Source organism: Juglans regia, chromosome 6 (genome assembly GCF_001411555.2).
Source record: "Juglans regia cultivar Chandler chromosome 6, Walnut 2.0, whole genome shotgun sequence".
In the NCBI taxonomy this organism is placed as follows: domain Eukaryota; kingdom Viridiplantae; phylum Streptophyta; class Magnoliopsida; order Fagales; family Juglandaceae; genus Juglans; species Juglans regia.
Window position 1 is genome coordinate 34,325,559 of NC_049906.1, and position 19,366 is coordinate 34,344,924.

Sequence of the window (19,366 nt, forward strand, 5' to 3'; positions counted from 1 at the left end):
GGGTGAATGTTTTCTCATATATGATTTTGACCTAAATGGAAACCTGTACTGATACCTTGACTTAGACGATGGACGAAACATAAATCTTAACTGGTCCAGGAGGATTTCTGTCATTAGTGGAATTGCAAAACGTCAGTCCAAAAATGCAGCAATGCGGGGAGAGAGGAACGAAAATCACTGAGGAGAGAGAGAGAGCGCGCAATAAAGGAGGTGTATGGGAGAGAGAGGTAAGCTGCAATCAGTTTTATTTTTTCACTGTAAAATAACACACATGGCATAATATCATTGAAAGGGTGTAAATCTACTCTTATCACCCACCGTCCGGCCCCAAGCCTCTCTCATACTAAATTTAAGATAAAACATAATATTTTCTTTTATAAATTAATCTAAAATTATTAATAAAAAACTTATCAAAAATTTTACGTGCATTCATTTTTATATATTTTTTTATATTTTATTAATATAATTGACTATATCGATTTTTTTAATATAAAATAATTATTTAGACCAATCATATTAATAAAATGTATAATAAATATATAAAAATGATTATATGTACCAAAATTCAAAATTCATTATTTTCATAAAAAAGTGTTAAAATATTAATAATAAATTGACGTGACAAGTTTTTAGGAACTAGAGTTCGATCAAATAGATTTAGGAGTGATGCTAGGTTGTCTTCGAAATGTGTTTTTAGTAAAAAAAAAAAAAAAATTAAATATTTAAAAAAAACACACAAATTCACTAGTAATAACTTTTTTTTTAAAAAAAAAAAAACAAAATACACTATGAATACTCTTAAAGGGCACATTTGAAGGGCAACCAAACATTTTTTATAGATTTATTAGAAGAATAAAATAGTACATGCACAATTATTTTTATAATAATATTTTAAAACGATGTTAATTTTTGTAAGTTATTTTATAAAAATATTTTTCATTTAAAATATAGTTACATAAATAATTATAAAAGAAGTTGTGTGTCTTTATTTTTCTTATTTAGGAATATAGAAACTTGTAGGGTAATTTAGTCTTTTATGTACAATAATGAGCTCCTATTCTATACGTGCCCTCCGTTCTAAAATTTGTCTCGCAACTTCTCTTAATACAAGTTGGTAGAGACTCTCTCGCTCTCGGTGCGAGTCTCATGGCGACCTCCACGAAACGGGTAGGTAAAATCCGCCAAATCGTGCGGCTCAAACAAGTCATGCTGCGGTGGAAGCACATGAACCTCCGGCGCCGGACGGATTCGTGTCCCTCTTCCTACTCCGATTCCGGTCAGCGCATCCCGCCTGGTTTTATCGCGCTTTATGTAGGTCCGGAACGCAAACGTTTCGTGATTCCCACTCGGTTCCTGAACCTACCAGTGTTCGTAGGTCTGCTGAAGAAAGCCGAGGAAGAGTTCGGGTTTCAGAGAACCGGCGGTTTGGTTCTGCCCTGCGAGGTTGGGTTTTTCGGAGAAATGCTGAAACTTTTGGAGACCGATGAGAGTGGATTCCGTGGGTTTGGTTTGGATGATTTCTTGAAGCTGGTTTCGGAAATAGGTTCTGAATCTTGCAACGAAGCGGCGTCGTCAAGTTCATTCCACATGGCCACTCCCCTTCTACAGAAAGCGAGGGTCTGACACTGCTTGTTTCCTGATTGCTTTCTTTCGTTCGCTTTTTCCTTCTTCTTTTTCTCTTGTTATTGAACTGTATATGATGGTAGAGAATTTGATGCTTTCCTATTACTTGTGGAGGTTGTTGGTTGGAGCCATCCTTGAGCCCATCATTTAGTTTTAATGGCGATTTGGATGGGTTTCAATGAGATGAATGTTGAACTTTTCCTTGGTGTTTTTGATGTTCTTTTCAATGCTTTTTGGGGCATCAAAACAATATTATGCTGATATTATGAAAACTTTTGCTTGGTTATATGATAGCTCTTTGAAAAGTTTCTGCAAGGGAAATTCTTCCCTTCTCTTTCTTTGATCTTCCATCTTTGAAAATTTATTTGTAATGGGTGCAAAAAAATGAGATTCATTACAATTATAAATATTTTTTTTATTCTAATTGATGTGAAACTTGTAATTTTTTGTTTTTTTGTCATCCAAAGAAGTTAGAACAACATGAATTATGTAACCCAGAAAAAAAAAAAAAAAAAAAACTGAAGTTTGTTGTGATGATCAACAAACCGCATATCGAATCGAAAGGAACGGCTGAATCGATTAAGTTTTAGAATATTGATTAGGAATCAATGTGATCAGTTTTGGGCAAACAAAAACTCAAATTTTCTTTTAATATGTAAGGCCTTGGGTAAAGAGATTAAGGTCTTGTCTGCTAATAACACAAATATTTAAGATATTTCATTCTCAAACATGTTTAAACACACACAAAAAAAAAAATCAATTTTAATTTTTAATTTTTTCATATAATTATAATTATTTAATTAATATAATTTTTCTAACTTCTAAATAAAATATAAAAATAATACAACTTTTTCAAATTTTAAAACAAAAATAATATTTAAACGATTTGTTAACTATATAATAGTTTTATGTAACTTTTTTATTTCTCTTTTCCTGAAATTCAATAAAAATATTTACTATAATTTACAAACCATTTTCCTACCATATTTTATAGATATTCTGAATTATTTTAAGTGTCTAAACAGTCCAAAGAGTAATAGCATGCTCGGTTTGGAATTAAAATTCGAAAATTGGATTTATTGTACAGTCATAGGTATAGAAGTTTCATGTACATTTTTTTTTTTGAAAAAAAAGTGAGTAACATAGTATGTATATGAAAATTAATTTTTTTAATAATAAATTTTACTTTTTTTTTTTCAAAAACAATACACAAAACTTGCATACTTATAATTATATATAGTATTTTAAAGATTAGCTGTAACCTTATCCACTGATTGGAAGTATTAGTCCTTTGTACTTTTCTCTTTGTTTTTTTTTTTTGAGGTTCTTTTGATGCTGTCTTTTAGCTTTGACACTTAGAGTTTGGATGTTGAAGTGAGTTGAGTTGAGATGATAAAATATTGATAAAATATTATTTTTTAATATTATTATTATTTTAAAATTTGAAAAAGTTGAATTGTTTATTATATTTTGTGTTGAGATTTGAAAAAGTTGTAATGATGAGTTGAGATGAGTTGAGAGTAGTTTACAAACCAAACGCAGCTTAGTTACTCTTCGATAGGTGCAAATTAAGATGTAAAATGATTTGTACAGACTGCGTAAGTATTGTGCATTCTATTTAAAAGAAAGTAAGAAAATTTAAAAATTACATGAAAAAATTCATTTTTTTAATAGTAAATCTAATTTTTTTTGCAAAAAGTGTGCATAATTTATACATGTGACTGATCTCATTTGTTTTCACAAAATTTCTCAATTTATATCATCTCATCTCATCTAATTATTACATTTTTTTAAGATTCTCATACAAAATAAAATAAACAATTCAACTTTTTTAAATCTTAAAATAAAAATAATATTAAAAAAATATATTCTAATAATATTTTATTAAATTTTTAATTTTCATTTCAATTTATCTTATCTTATCTGTAAAAACAAACCAGATCATTCTCTAACATGATTAATAATAAGAAGTATTGTTGAAATCTCTTTCACTTCCCACAAATAACATAAAAAAAAAAAAAATTACAAGATCTCGAAAGGCAATTGTTCATTGTTTGGCAAAGTGTCAAAGTAAGGTGGGATTCCCTAATCATATTGATGACCAGACTGAAATCTTTTTCTTTTTTTTTTCCTTTTAATTATTTTAAGTGTTTAAAGGTTATGAGATTTTCAATTAAAATATATGAATTTAAGAAAATCAACAAATTTGATTACACACATCGATTTAATTTTTGAGACAATCACTAATTTTAAGATAATATCAAAGAAATAATCTTGAGATCAAACCCGATAATATTTTACCTCTTTTTAGATTTAGAAAAAATATATATTATTTATTCCACGACGAGTAATGCTATTATCTGTTTTATATTTAACACTTTTAATTATATTAGTCAATAAGTTACATTTTTTCCTTTTAATTTCTTAAATCACTCATAATTTAGATGAAATCTAACTCAATTTAAACTCTATTGCATTTAAACTTTCGATTAGATCTCGTTTGTTTTCGCAGATGAGATGAGATGAGTTGAGATAATAGTTAAAAGTTGAATTAAATATTATTACAGTATATTTTTTTAATATTATTTTTATTTTAAAATTTGAAAAAAGTTAAATTGTTTTTATTTATTTATTTTATATAAAATTTAAAAAAATTGTAATAATTATATAAGATAAGATGAGATGAGATGAGAATAGTTGTGAAATTATACCAATAGGCGTTTTGCTTCACTTTATTCTCCCATTTTTACTGTCTTTTTGTCAGTTTGTTTTATTTATTTATTTATTTTTGAGGTTTTGTTGTTTTGTTAGTCATGTGGTCAATTTTTTATTTAAGTATATCCAGATGACATTGTTTCTAATGGCACGGGCAGTAGGATGCCACGCATGGTATGATTCATAAAAGTTTTAAATGAATTTAATTAAGTGAGGTTATGTAATGAATCATGCAACCGATCAAGCAAATCATACTATACAGAGAGCATACAACTCTTTTATATTATCTTTAGGACAATGCTAGGGTGTACCAAATGTGCATCCCAAATATGCACACCAATGTAAATGGCTTTTTTTTTTTTCTTTCTTTCTTTTAAACATTTTTAATCATTAAGAAAAAATAAAAATAAAAATATAATTTTATTAATAGTCACTTTCTTAATCATTAAGAATAAAAAAAAAATTAAAATATATGAGTAGATATGCTTCATGATGGACATATTTGAAAGTCACACTATCAATTTTCTTTTCTTTATTTATAAGGTGGTAGAGAGCGCACACACTTTATATTGACATAATAATATTCAAATTTTAAAATGTAAATAAAATTAAACTATATTTCATTATATTCCATCCATATCTTAATCCCATAAAGGAAATGCTATCTGTACTTACAAATTTACTTACATAATCATACATACTAATATGTCAGCTACAGAAAATGGTGAAATTTTAAATTTTTAAATTTGAAATTTAAATTAAAAAAATACTGATAAAATAGAACTATTACTCAACACATAAAATTGTGCATTCATTCATAGGTATAACATTGCTCTTCATGGCATACAACATAATTGATTGGAGTTTTCTGGAGGCAGTAATGAGGAAGCTTGGTTTTAGAGTTAGATGGATTTCATTAATCATGGAGTGTGTTACTTCTGTGACATACTCTGTGCTTGTCAATGGCTAGCTTGGAAAAATCATCGAACCTTCTAGAGGAATAAGGCAGAGGGATCACATATCTCCATACTTATTTATTTTGTTTGTTGAATGACTGAACTGAATTCCTTAATTGACTCATCTGAAATATTTGGAGACACAAGGGGGTGGCAGTTTTAAGTGGTGGCACAAGGGTTAATCACTTACTATTTGTAGATGATTATGTCATTTTTGGAAGGGCTAATCTCATTGAATGGCCAAAGATTCACGGGCTCTTGAATAAGTATGAGAAAGCCTTGGGTCAATGTTTGAACAAGTAGAAAACCACAATTTTTTAAAGTTCTAGTACTAATATGTTAGTCAGAAAACAAATCCTGCAAGTAGTTGGTGTGTCAACTTGTGGTAGTTATGAAAGGTACTTAGGTTTACCATCTATGGTGGGTGGATCCAAGTATAATACTTTTGGGCATCTGAATGAGAGAATTTGAGTAAAAATTAACAGTTGGAAGAACAATTTTATATCTTAGGTAGGGAAGGAAATCTTAATAAAAGTTGTGATACAATCAATACCAACATTCCCTATGTGTGTTTTCAAGTTACCAAGATGGTTGTGAAGAGAGATTACCTCCATGATGTCGAGATTTTGGTGGGGCCATAAAAACAATGAGAATAGAGTTCAGTGGAAGAGTTGGTCTAAGATGGGGGAATCGAATAAGAGAGGGGGCTTAGGATTTAGAAACATTGAAATTTTCAACAAATCCATACTTGCAAATCAGTGTTGAAGGATGTTGAATAATCCTCCCTTCCTTGTTGCAAAAATAATGAAGGATAAATATTTCAAGCATGTGAAGTTGTTAAATGCCAAGCAGGGCATTGTGCCATCATTGATCTAGAGGAGTTTGTGTTAATCTCTAGACCTGGTTAAAGAATGATTGTTTTGGAAGGTTGAGAACGGTAATAACATTAAAATTTGGAAGGATAAATGGTTGCCCATACTTGTGATACCCCATATGATAAGGATAAGGGTAGGTGGTGTATAGGATCCCACATTGCTTGGGAAGGGAGAAGTTCTTGCTCTTTATAAGGTTCTAATGGGGCTCCAATTATATCATTGACTAGTCCTTTTGGAGTATAGGCAATGTGGTTTGGGCCTTCCATTGGGGCGTTACAAATGGTATCAGAGAATATCCCAACTAGAAATGTGGGACTTGGGCCATGCCACCTACGAAGGACAGGCCCGACGAGGACGTCGGGAATTTTAGGGGGGGAGATTGTGATACCCCATATGATAAGGATAAGGGTAGGTGGTGTATGGGATCCTACATTGCTTGGGAAGGAGAAGTTCTTACTCTTTATAAGGTTCTAATAGGACTCTAATTATATCATTGACTAATCCTTTTGGAGTATAGGCAATGTGGTTTGGGCATTCCATTGGAGCGTTACAATATCAAATTCCTATCGAGTTCAATCCCCTGTTAAAAATCTAGACAAAGATTCAAATATGAATGAGCTTATTGAGTTAGAGACTGGTCGATGGAAGGAAACTTTGATTAATGATACTTTCAGTAAAGAAGAGGCTGAAATCATACACAACATTTATCTTTGTAGACTGGGTGTTGAGGACAATTTGATATGGGGCCTTTCTAATAATGGAAAGTTCTACATCAAGAGTGCTTATCACCTAGAGCACACAAGAGTGGTTGGCAGTTGATCTGGGATTTAAGGGTACAAGGTATGGTAAAGCATTTCATATGGAAGACTTGAATATTTTTAAGAAGAACATCATTGATAATAACATGTGTCCAGTATGTGAAAGAGAAACAGAATCTAGTGTCTATGCATTGTGGAGCTGTCCTGCGTCAACTGATGTTTGGGCTAAACCTGATAGTCCAGTTCAAAAGTGGTCCAGCACAAAGGTATATGTATTGGATTTATGGAAGAAATTGAATATGTTTGAAGGCTGAGGAGGTTGAGTTGGTGGCAATATACAATGAGAAGGATATGGATAAGTATAAATTTTCTAATTTTTGAAAACAAGTTTGAGGATTTGAGAAGGGTATTTCAAGCTGCAAAATAAGGATTGGATGAATTTATCTTAGCTCTAAGTCATCAACAAGAGAACAAACTCTCGAGTAGTATTGAGAGACACCTAATCAATTGGAAAAAGCCAAACGATATGGTAGTAAAAGTAAACTGAGATGCTGTTGAGGATATCCAATCAAAGAAACTGAGATGCAACAGGGGACATCTTGGGCTCTTTATTCTCAAACATTAATCACCCCTCATGAAACCAATCATAGCTGAAGTTCTTACTTTGCAAATGACAATAGTTTTATGCTTCAAGTTGAAACATGAAGAGTGGTTTTGGAAGGTGACTCCCATATGGTAGTTAAGGCAACAAACTGTAATGAGGAAATTTGCACAGAATCTAGTACTGTGATTGATGATGTGAGAAGTATACTCTCTAGAAGACCAAGTTGGAGTGTTACTTTTATGAGAAATGAGAGTTGCAGTTGTGAGTATATAAATATCGTGTAATCATTTAAAAAAAATGAATAAATACGGGATCCATATGAAAGGAAATTAATTTTTTAATAATGGATCCTATTCTTTTTTAAAGCGACTACATGCCGCTTGCATACTTCACAACTATATGTAGCGTTACTCTACTTTTATACATAGAGAAGCTAATAGTGTACCTCACAAAATTGCAAAGCTTTCTTATTCAGAAGAGAATGTGTGGATTGAGAAAGGTCCTTATGCAAATTTTGAATGAAAAATATTGTAATGATGTATTGTTTTGATTCTTCTTAATAAAGGTATCCTATGCGTTGAATTTAAAAAGAAAAATTGTTTTTTATAAATCAAATTTTATCTTATTAACCAAGATAGAACTATTTCGCATACGAGACATGCTATAAGACTGTGATTTCGTTTATTTTTGTAGATGATATTAGTTGAGATAAAAGTTAAAAATTAAATAAAATATTATTAGAATATATTTTTTTAATATTATTTTTATTTTTAAATTTGAAAATTTTTAATTTTATTTTATATAAAAATTAAAAAAAATTATAATAATTAGATAAGATAAAACGTCAATAGTTGTAAAGTATCTTATGCGCTGCATCAGCATACGAATATAGAAGTTTGGGCTGGGCGGAGTTGGGGAGTAAAAGCCGGTCACAAGCATGGCCCGAAATACGACAGGGATACGAGGAAGAAGTGAACCAGCCCGCCTCTATATAGCGCCAAGGAGGAAACAGATTGCGAAAAATATACAAACACCTCTCTCCATCAGATCAGAGCCACGCCACTGATCCCACCTCTCTCTCGATATTTCTTCATGAATCTCTGCGTGTGTCTTTCTCTCTCGGTGAGCGAGCAAATGGAGTTAGCTTCATGTACTTCACGCTTCCCATGCGCCACTAAGCTTCGTCCTCGAGAGCCTCGACTGTTAACCAATCCCAAGAGAACATTTCCGAAGCGGAAGAAAAACGCTCTCAATTTGGATACACGCAGCCTTCATTTGAGAAGGAGCAAGTCTTCGATGGTTGTGAGTGCTAGAGACGGTGGCGGGCCCGAGGCCGGGACTGCTACTGCCGTGGTGACCGAGAAGCCCATGCTCGGGCGATTCCTAGTGTCCCGAGGCTATCCGGCGCCGTTTGGGGCTACGGCTCGTGATGGTGGGGTCAACTTCGCCATCTATTCTGCCAATGCCGTCTCCGCCACTCTCTGCCTGATCAGCCTCTCCGATTTACAGGACGTAAGTTCCATCTTTCTTTTTCTTATTTTTGATTATCTGGCTTCCTCACTCAGTTGGTGATGCTGTTTTGTTGGTGAAAACATTCCACATTGCAATGCACCAGATAAAGAAATCTGGACCTTCAATTTGAGTAATTTATTCTGTGATTGAATCGTATTATAATTGTACTGAATTTATAGTACTCCTACTGCGAAAGTATTTTGATACTCAACTATAAGGCTCAGATTAGCAATTTTTAATGGTGGACAAGCGGCAGTAGTTCCCAATGTGGTTGTCTGACTATTTTTTTCCCCAAATGAACATATCTAGCACATTCCTTCCAGGCACATAAATTTTTTTCAATATATAGGCTCTATATTTTTTATACATATCATGACACTCCCAAGAATATGAAAAATTACTAACCATAATTCTCTCGAGGCAAATATATTATTATGAGGAAAACTAGTACTCGGCTGTCTCTGCTACTTTAGTTACGTCAAATCGGAAAGCGCTGATCAATAAGGACGAAATCCTCTAGTGGCTTTTTTTCTCCCTGGTTTGCTAATATTGTGACACTCAAGAACCTGAGATACAGTTTTCTTGGAAAAGGCTTTGGAAGAACAAGGCTCCACCCAAAATTTATTTCTTTGTGTGGACAGCTTCCTTAGGCAAGATTCTCACTACGGATAATCTGAAAAAGAGGAGGATAATCATTACAGACGGGTGCTGCATGTGTAAAGTGGGGGAGAATCGGTGAATCATCTACTTTTACATTGTGAGGTTACTAGGTCTCTCTGGCATGAGGTGTTTAAAAGAACGGATCTAGCGTGGGTGATGCCAGAATCTGAGGTGGAAATGTTGGCGTGCTGGACCTCCATTCGAGGTGTACAACAGATCAAAGCAGTTTGTAAAATAATTCCGATTTGTATCATGTGGTGTTTGTGGCAGGAGTACAATGAGCGGACATTTGAAGACAAAGAAAGATCTATGGCGGAGCTTAAAATTTTATTTTTTAGGACTCTTTGTACTTGGGCAATTGCTATGGACTTTAATGGCATAAACTTCATGATTTTTTAGTTTCTAATGCGCCTACGTAGATAGGGCATAATGACTTTTGTAATTGGCAGTTGGTGCCAATTTTTTAATTAATAATACTTGTTTACTTATAAAAAAAAAAATATTGACACTCTGCTGAAAGGTACTTCATAGAGTTGGATATGCAACTATGTAAGTCTCCATTATATCGGACTTATAGCCTATAGGTGCACCAGGAAGACATTAAATATCGATTATATTAATGAAACTAATATTTCCCAAACTTTCTAGACTCTTTTTGAAACTCCAAGAATATAAAAAACTATAAGCTACATTCCCCTAAAAAAATAGGTCTTTAAAAATTAATTCCGTTGGTTGAAATTATTTGGAATGACACTTTGAAAATAGTACTTGCTAGTTCTCAAAAACATTTTAGGAATCGCTTATTAAAAAAAAACAGAGAATAACTAGTATTTATGAGGAGAAAAATGGGCTTCATTTATACTCTTCCCACGGCCCCGTTTGGATAGTGAAAGTGTTTCATTTTATCTCATCTCATCTCATCATTACAACATTTCCAAATTTTCACACAAAATATAATAAACAATTTAATTTTTTCAAATTTCAAAACAATAATAATATTCTAATAATATTTTATTCAACTTTCAATTTTCATCTAAAACCATCTCATCTCATCTCACTATCCAAACGGGGTCTTACAATATTTCCTTGAGACATTATCATTAAGGAACAAAAGTAGTTATGGATGTCAGTGTTACTTATAAAAATTCTGGATTGTAGTGTATCTTGAAAAACTAATAGCCATAAAGGAGAGTTGTTGCATGTTGTGGTTAGCAGATTTATATCTTGAGTTTTGAGGTTTGCTCGAGCAGTTTTCTTATAAAAGGATGTACTATACTTTTAAAAACTTGATTGATATTATTTTTAAGTCTTGTAGTTTGCGGAACATGTATAACTAATTATTGTTGTTTACCTGATGCAGAATAAATTGACTGAGCAGATCTCTCTTGATCCACTGACTAATAAGACTGGTGATGTTTGGCATGTATTTTTAAAAGGAGATTTTATCGATATGCTTTATGGCTACAAATTTGATGGAGAGTTCTCCCCGAAAGATGGGAATTACTATGATTCGTCTCAGATACTGTTGGACCCTTATGCAAAAGTAATGGCCTACACTAGTTACTTAGATTGTTAGGCTTTGTGGGTTTTTTTTTTTTTTTTTTTCTCCTTAGTTCATTTAATTATATTTTATTTTTCTGTTTTTGGCCATGGATAGAATCTTAAAATCCTTTGACTCCAAGTTAAGCTTGTTCTTTGCTTCCTATGACTAACTAATTTAATTTATTCAGGCCTTCTGTAAAAAAGTAAATCAAATCCAGGTTTTGCCTCTAAAATGCAATAGACTCTGATTTCTTTGTTATTTGTTTAGGCAGTTCTAAGCAGAGGGGAGTTTGGTGCTTTGGGAACTGATGGTAATTGCTGGCCCCAAATGGCGTGCACGATACCTTCTTTTGATGATGAGGTACTACAGCTACATTTACTTCATAACTGTGGGGGTCTTTTATTATTATTTTCAATTTTTTTGGTCTATTTTACTCTCTATGCAACCAACTTTAATTAGATGGGATTGATGCAAGTGAAGTTAGAGTTTATGCATGGGAAAGGTCCAAATCTTTGATTGATGAGCATGGGAGAAGACTTAATTTGCTTCTCTCTCTCTCTCTCTCTCACACACACACACACACACACACACACACACACACACACACACCTTTCATCTTCACCAATCTAATGTTTGAATCCTATAAATCAATTTGGCACAGGGTGGGTCCCTGCAAAACGTCTTATAGTAAAGTCTTGGGGAATTTTTTTATTTTGGTATATTCTCTTGAAGTTCCATGTGTTGGAACTAGCTTGTTCGAGTTCGCAGGGACTATATTTGAATCTGGCTCTAGTCTAGGGTAGATATACATACACTGTTTGATTGTTTGCTAACTGCTTAAAGTTTTTGGGGAACCTGTCTCACCATTTTTTATGTTACATCGGGGAGGTTTTTGTGGTGTTGGAGTTGGGGAAGGGGGTTGGGAGGTGGGGTGTAGGGGTCAGAGACTACAAACTAGACACTAATGAGGTGTGTGCTAAGTATTTTCAATTTTTTTCTCTGGATTTATGGACAACGATATTCAGCACTTTTAGGATTGAGTGGGTCATGCCCTAGAAGGTGGGAAGGGGGATGGGGGGGGGGGGGGTGTTGGCTTGTTTGTGGAATCCTTGTGGAAGTCACACTAATTCAGACGCTTGAAGGATGGTCCCAATGTGCTTAATTTGGTGTATCTGTCAAGAAGGCAATGCCCAGTTTTCTAAAGACCGTGAGAGCACAGTATGAGGGTTGAAGGCCATAGTCTTCAGCAATCTCTATGTTTGGGTGGCTGCTCATAATAGCTCGCGATTCTTCAACCTATTAGAATTCTAGGGTTTTTGCTGTGTGTGTGTGTGTGTCTCTCTCTCTCTCTCTCTCTCTCTTTCCATTCTTGTTGGGTGTATTCTTATGTATACTTCCTTATATTTTGTTTGTGCCCTTCTGCAATTTTAATATAATATGAGTTACTAATCGAAAAATAAAATAAATATTTTGCTTACCTTATTTACTTATGGGAAGAAAGCTTAAACCTGGATTTTTCTTCCTTCGACTAAAGCCATAGTTTTTTTGTTCTTCTTACTGTAAAGAACTTTCTTAGGGAAAGTAGCATTCCTGTAAAAAACTTACTGGAATACTGCAATATTCACCCGACATAAAATTCCTTCATTTGTTTCCTTTTTAAATTTGTCTTTGATTTCTTTGCACTGAAGTTAATTATCTTTCTTCCATTTCTTGTTTTCAGTTTGACTGGGAAGGGGATTTGCCTCTGAAATACCCACAGAGGGATCTTATCATATATGAATTGCATGTGCGAGGATTTTCAAGGCATGAATCCAGTGGGACTGAATTCCCTGGTACATATCTTGGTGTTGTGGAGAAGCTTGACCACTTAAAGGTATAATTGAGAAAACTAAAAGTGAAAATGGAAGGCAGATCAGGGAACTTTATTAAATGAGGTGAATAGTATATGTACTTAAAAAGTCCAAAATATATTACAATCTTATTTTGCAACCTTGTTACATGTTCTTTCTACAAAGACCAAACTAAAAAGGGAAATTATATTCATCAATTACCAGCTACTGGAAAATGAAGTATTTTTGAGGATTTTGGCCCAATAAGTTTTGGCAGGATATTTGGTGTGGAGAGCAGACTTTGGAGAGAGCCTTCCCAGCCCTCTATAACATTGCGGTTAATAGGGAGGCTTCAATAGCGGATTTATTTGTGTTTGCTCAAGACTCGTATCAGTGGAATATCTTATTCACTCGGGCCAATCATGATTGGGAGATGAACATGGTTTCTGAATTTTTTAGCTTGATATATTCTTCAGAAAGTTTAACGGAACAGGATGACAGGTTACAATGGAGGTGTAAGGACAATAAGAAGTTCTCAGTCAAAACTTATTATTAAATTCTGACGTCGCAAGGTAATGTACATTTCCCGTGGAAAAGTGTTTGGAGGTCGCGAGTTCCTTCCAAAGTAGCGTTCTTTGTGTGGACTGCTGCATTAGGAAAAATTCTAACCACGGATAATTTAAGGAAGAGGGGTCTCATTGTGATGGATTGGTGTTATTTGTGCAAAAACCATGGTGAATCAGTGGACCATCTTTTATTGCATTGTGAGGTGACGAGAGAGTTGTGGAATGGGATATTTAGTAGAGTTGATGTTGCGTGGGTTATGCCGGCAAAGGTGATTTACCTACTTGCTTGCTGGAAGGGTTTAGAAGGTTGTTCTCAGGTTGCAGCAGTTTGGAAAATGATCCCGTTATGCATAATGTGGTGTGTTTGGATGGAAAGGAATGCGCGATGTTTTGAAGATAAGGAGCGAACAAAGGAGGAGCTACATAATTTTTTCCTGCACACTTTACTTTTATGGTTTTCAGCTATTGTTTTTAATGGAATTAGTGTACAGGAGTTCTTAGCCACAACTTAGTGTATTAAGAATGTATTTAGGTGTTTTCTATGGTATACTTCCTGTGTACATAGGCTATGCCTATCTTCATTCATATTAATGAGAATTATATTTTACTGATAAAAAAAAAAAAAAAAAAGTTTTCATCAAGATCCAAATCCTGTGGTGGATAGAGAATTAGATGCCAAACCAGACAATGCACCACAAGAAACTTAGGTACATGATTGTAACCAATGTAATAATCTTTGTTTTTTGAGAGATTTCTTTCCCTTTTCTGTTGGGATGGAGGATTTCTTTTGTCTTGTAAGGCTTAAAATGTGGCACTTGTTGATGGTGAGACCTTATCTGGTGCTTCAGACCCTGCTTTGAGCAGGAGGAAAATGTAGCATGTTGTTACATATAAATTAAATGATAATTACACCTCTTTCTATCAGTTTAAGCTTTTGGGGCAAGTGGTGATTTAACATAGTATCAAAGTAGAGGTCATGAGTTCAAACCTTGACTCCACACTTCATCTCCCATTTCAATTAAATATTCCACATGGTGAGCCTTTATTAAAGGGGAGACAGGCCCATACATTAAGGAGGGTATTAGAATATAAATTAAATAATTAAAGTCACTTCTTTCTGTCAGTTTAATCTTTTTAGACAAGTTGTGATTTAACACATCCCATCAATTAGAAAATGGTGGTCTTATGACATGAAGCATAAAATGAGGGAAAACAATGAATGGATGCACTAACACCAAAATCCTTAAGAGGTTAGATTACTAAGAGGATGGGAATCAGACAACTAAAAGGTAAATAAATATGTAATCTTATGTACTAAATGTATGAGAAGTGCTACATCTACAAATAGGTTTTTTTTATGAATAATCTACAAAGAGGTTTTACACAAACAAACTAATAAACTGATGTGGCTCGATGTGAGACATTAGATCTACTTTACAAGAAGTTACTATTTGACATACCGCATCAAGCCACACTAGTTTGTAAGTTTACTTGCGTAGGATTTCTTTGTAGACCAAGCATTTGTCTAATTTGTATATGTCGGATATCAACTATTGTATGTAACCACTGCAATGATTCTTCTGAAGTCATTATAAGAAGTGTATAATCATACGTCATTAATTACTGATGTCCTCAAGAGGTACTGTTTATCTTGCAGGAACTTGGTGTCAATTGTCTAGAGTTAATGCCATGTCATGAGTTTAATGAATTGGAGTATTTCAGCTACAATTCTGTCTTGGGAGACTACAAGTATGATGTTTCTACCCTTTTCTTTTTTTAATTTATGAAAGTGATGTTTCTATCTGTTATTAAAACCTCTTTCTTGGGGAGGGTATGAAATATTTCATTTGTTAGTGTTTGTAGCCAGCTGGCTGAATAATGTGCTACTGTCTGCAGTTCAAACCAGAATTCTAGAACAGTTCACATGTGGCCTTTGTTTTTTTTTTTTTTTTTGTTGGGGGGGGGTGAGACTTGCTCCCCCTGTCCCCCAATCCTGCAGGTTGTGTGACTCTGTTCTTATGCCTGGGGTTGTTGACCCTTGTAACTTCTGTTACATACTTTGGGTTGGATCTGAAGTCCACCATGATATTGTGATGCCTGACTGAGGGTGGAAACAAGTCCTAGGATGCTCTGTTGACCATTGTTCAGACTTGTGGCTACACCACTGGACCCTAACTTTGGATTTCTTGGAAATCTAGGCTTTTGCTTTTACCTGAAACTGTTAACCTAGAAAAAGGTGTCAATGTGGCAGTGGAAAGAATTACTGATTTGCAGTATCTTAATTTCCTTCCATCAAAATGAGGTCTAAAGAAAAGATTTTTTTTGTCTCTTGGAAATTATGAACTTCAATGATTTGGGAAACAACATATTGGCACATTTTAGTTGTATCATGCATAATGCAATATTATTTACTGTCCAGGGTGAACTTTTGGGGGTATTCAACTGTCAATTACTTTTCACCAATGATAAGATATTCATCTGCTGGTATGCATAACTGTGGGCGGGATGCAATAAATGAATTCAAGCTTCTTGTTAGAGAAGCACATAAACGAGGAATCGAGGTGGCAACTTTTTGCTATACATTTTAGCATTTAGCCTTTAAAAAAAGCAAAAATTTTAAATTCTAATGCTACTTAAGCAGGTCCTCATGGACGTTGTTTTCAATCACACAGCTGAAGGGAATGAAAATGGCCCCATTTTGTCTTTTAGAGGCATTGATAACAGTGTCTATTACATGCTTGCACCGAAGGTATTTCTCTTGAAATTGTTATTATTTGTTTCTTCTATTCTTAAAAATGACAACTCGTGGAGAAAGACAATAGCACACACTGCTCCATAGTATCCTTTTTTTTTTCTTTTGAGAGAAGCATGATATTCTAACATTTGAAAATTGTTTCATATGTGCAGTTTTTTATAATTGTATGGGCATTAATTTTTTATTATTAAGTAGAATGAGAAAATAGGTCAAAGAAATTCTGAAAGCTAAAACTGCAGATACATAAATGTGTTGCCATCCAATGATAGAGGGACCTAAAAAGAAATCCTCAAGCTCCACATTCTCCTCACAATCCTAAAAAACTCTATCGTTTCATTTCCTCCAAGTGCACATAAGCAGATAGGGATTGTTTTCCATAAATTTTCACTATGTTGGCAGCCAAACCGACATTTCCAACACCTAAACAATCAACCACCCGTCAAGGCTCGACCCAATCCAACCCAAAAAGGCTGAAAACAGCTTGCCATAAGGCACTAGCTACATCACAATTTAATAAACAAGTGGTTCACTGTTTCCTCATTCTTCTTACACATACAACACCATTTATCATAATTTGATGACAGACTACAAATCCCTGCAATTCTGATGATTTAATGTGTAAAAATCACCATCATTATTTATGACTAAGAGTGGAGATCCATGCCAATTTATCTCTTGTATTTTATCGCCATTGATTGGAGAAAAAAACTGACTTATGCTTGTGAAATTCAGATAGTAAAGCAGGGCTTATCTTACGCTTGTGTGTATATTTATGATACGTGTGGTAGAAAGTGGTTGAACAATAAAAACTTGTTTCTGTTGTTGTGTTCTACTCTTTTGATCAATAAAAAATTGTATACCAATAAAAAAAAGTGGTTGAACAAAGAAAAAGAAAAGAAAGAAAGATGATATGTTTCCTATTGAATGGAATTTACCCTTTGGTTTTCTTAAATAAGTTGAAAGTCCTTTTTTTTCCCCTTAAGAAAATTAGTATATTCACGTATGATCCATTTTGATGTGAACCTAGAAGATGAAGGCTCCCATTTTGTACCTTCTATTGTCTAATTTGACCTGGCGTTTTTTTTTTCATCAAAGATTGTCCTTATTGGTTTGATTCTGTCTATTCTAGCCATTCTGTTTTGATCAATATCCCAACTCTTACTTTATTCTTCCTTCTTTAATACTTTGTTCCTTTGGGCAATTGCTAAAGAAATTAATGGAACAAGCTTCTGTGATTTCCTTTCTTCCTCGTCTATTTCTTAATTAAGTACTTTTTCTTGTATACGTCCCGTGTAGTTGGGCCATGCCTATTGTTCTTATCGCTAAATTTTTTTTTATTAGTTATAAAATATGTTCCTCAACCCCCCCCCGTTTTTAATTTTCTATGCATTAAGCACTTACATTTTTCTTTTGTTTGTTTGTTTTTTTTTTTTATTTATTGCCATGCATTTGAAATTGTACATGAATCTCTTAGCTACTTGGCAGTTAATCTGAAGCAAACAACCAGTTAATCACTTCTGTTCCATTTTGTTCCAATAAAATAATTTAACCACCCACCAACATGAGTTATGTTGTTTGGTATTTGGAGATCTAATGCTCAATGCAGCATTGATGTAAAAAGGGTGCCAGTAGGCCTTGAAGCCCATTAAGTTTTAACCTAGTGTGGGCTTAAAACTATTTGAAAGCTCTATTACATTTCTCTTTTATATCCCTTCAAATTACTCACCGTGAACTATATTTTCTTTAATGGTTTTACAGGGTGAGTTCTATAATTATTCTGGATGCGGTAACACATTCAATTGCAACAATCCTGTTGTTCGTCAATTTATAGTGGACTGCTTAAGGTACATTCATAATGGTTTGTAACTGACCTTATCATAGGTTATGTCCTCAAGTTTCCTGTTTTAGCCAGAAAATATCTCACCAAATTATTATTTGAAAATGTTGTAGATGGTAGTTTTTATGATACTACGTCAACTTCTATTGGTTATATATCCATATGTACGTACTTATTTTTTGTTCACAAATGCATGCGAGCAAAACTATATTGGTTGTAATAAAAGATAAACATCTCGGTTTGTGATAAATTGAGAAGTTTGGGTGAGATCTCTTTGAAGAGATGGGATTTCTTAAGAAAATGTTCATGAAGATGCTTTGTGATTTTGTCCTAACCTGGTGGCAATCTCACCATAACGAAGTATTCCAGCAAACCAGACACATTGAGTTCGACTGTCATATTGAGCGAGATATGGTAATAGGGATATACATTTCTACGTCCTTTGTTAAGTCATGTGATCAGTTGGGACTTGGGAGATATTTTTACCATAGTTAAGAAAGAGAATTTTTTTGATAATTTTCCTAATAATCTAGGCATGATAAACACTTTCGTTCAGGTGAGGGGTAGTATCAAGAGAGATTAGTGAGTAATATTGGACTTTTACTATATAATTATCATTAGAAAAAGAGGACTCGGTCACACTTTCTGTGGCAAACTCTCTAATTCTATCTTTCCTTACTAAACGAGTCCACGAGAGAAGATTTTTAAATTGCTACAAAGAAGAGCCTTCACAACAAGTCAGCCACATTCTCATATTGATTCTTTAGCTATTTTTTATATATGCAAATCCCGTGCAATGTCTTCTTAATTTTATTGGTTTGATTCCCTGTCTTCTATCTCCTCAGGCAATAAAGGTGTGTGTGACATACACACTTCACTTTTTAACTTCCATCAGTAGTTTTCTCGTAGTCAAAAGTTTTGAAAGTTCTTGCTTTTATTTATTTTGGAATTTTGATCCATCATCTTTACTGTATATGGAATTGAAATTCTTCCTATCTGTTTTCTGTGACAGATATTGGGTTACAGAAATGCATGTTGATGGATTTCGCTTTGATCTCGCATCTATTATGACCAGGGGTAGCAGGTTATCTACTAAAACTAGTGTCCAAATTCTGTTTGATCTAGTTGAGTTC

At 33.8% G+C, this 19,366-nt stretch overlaps 2 protein-coding genes across 2 annotated transcripts in view; both read left to right on the forward strand.

Moving 5' to 3' along the window:
* Positions 1–1,146: 1,146 nt before the first annotated feature.
* Positions 1,147–1,623, forward strand: LOC108992096 (indole-3-acetic acid-induced protein ARG7-like). Its single transcript, XM_018966544.1, has one exon. The coding sequence runs from the start codon at positions 1,147–1,149 to the stop codon at positions 1,621–1,623; it is 477 nt and encodes a 158-aa protein (XP_018822089.1).
* Positions 1,624–8,545: 6,922 nt separating this feature from the next.
* The window catches only part of LOC108992105 (isoamylase 1, chloroplastic), a 29,086-nt gene continuing 18,265 nt past the window's right edge, over positions 8,546–19,366 (forward strand). Inside the window, exons 1-9 of the mRNA XM_018966555.2 lie at positions 8,546–9,043; positions 11,064–11,246; positions 11,514–11,606; positions 12,967–13,119; positions 15,299–15,390; positions 16,061–16,202; positions 16,283–16,390; positions 18,155–18,240; positions 19,246–19,317. Of these exons, the coding sequence (XP_018822100.2) occupies positions 8,624–9,043; positions 11,064–11,246; positions 11,514–11,606; positions 12,967–13,119; positions 15,299–15,390; positions 16,061–16,202; positions 16,283–16,390; positions 18,155–18,240; positions 19,246–19,317 (1,349 nt within the window). The 5' untranslated portion in view covers positions 8,546–8,623. The remainder of the gene's footprint in view (positions 9,044–11,063; positions 11,247–11,513; positions 11,607–12,966; positions 13,120–15,298; positions 15,391–16,060; positions 16,203–16,282; positions 16,391–18,154; positions 18,241–19,245; positions 19,318–19,366) is intronic.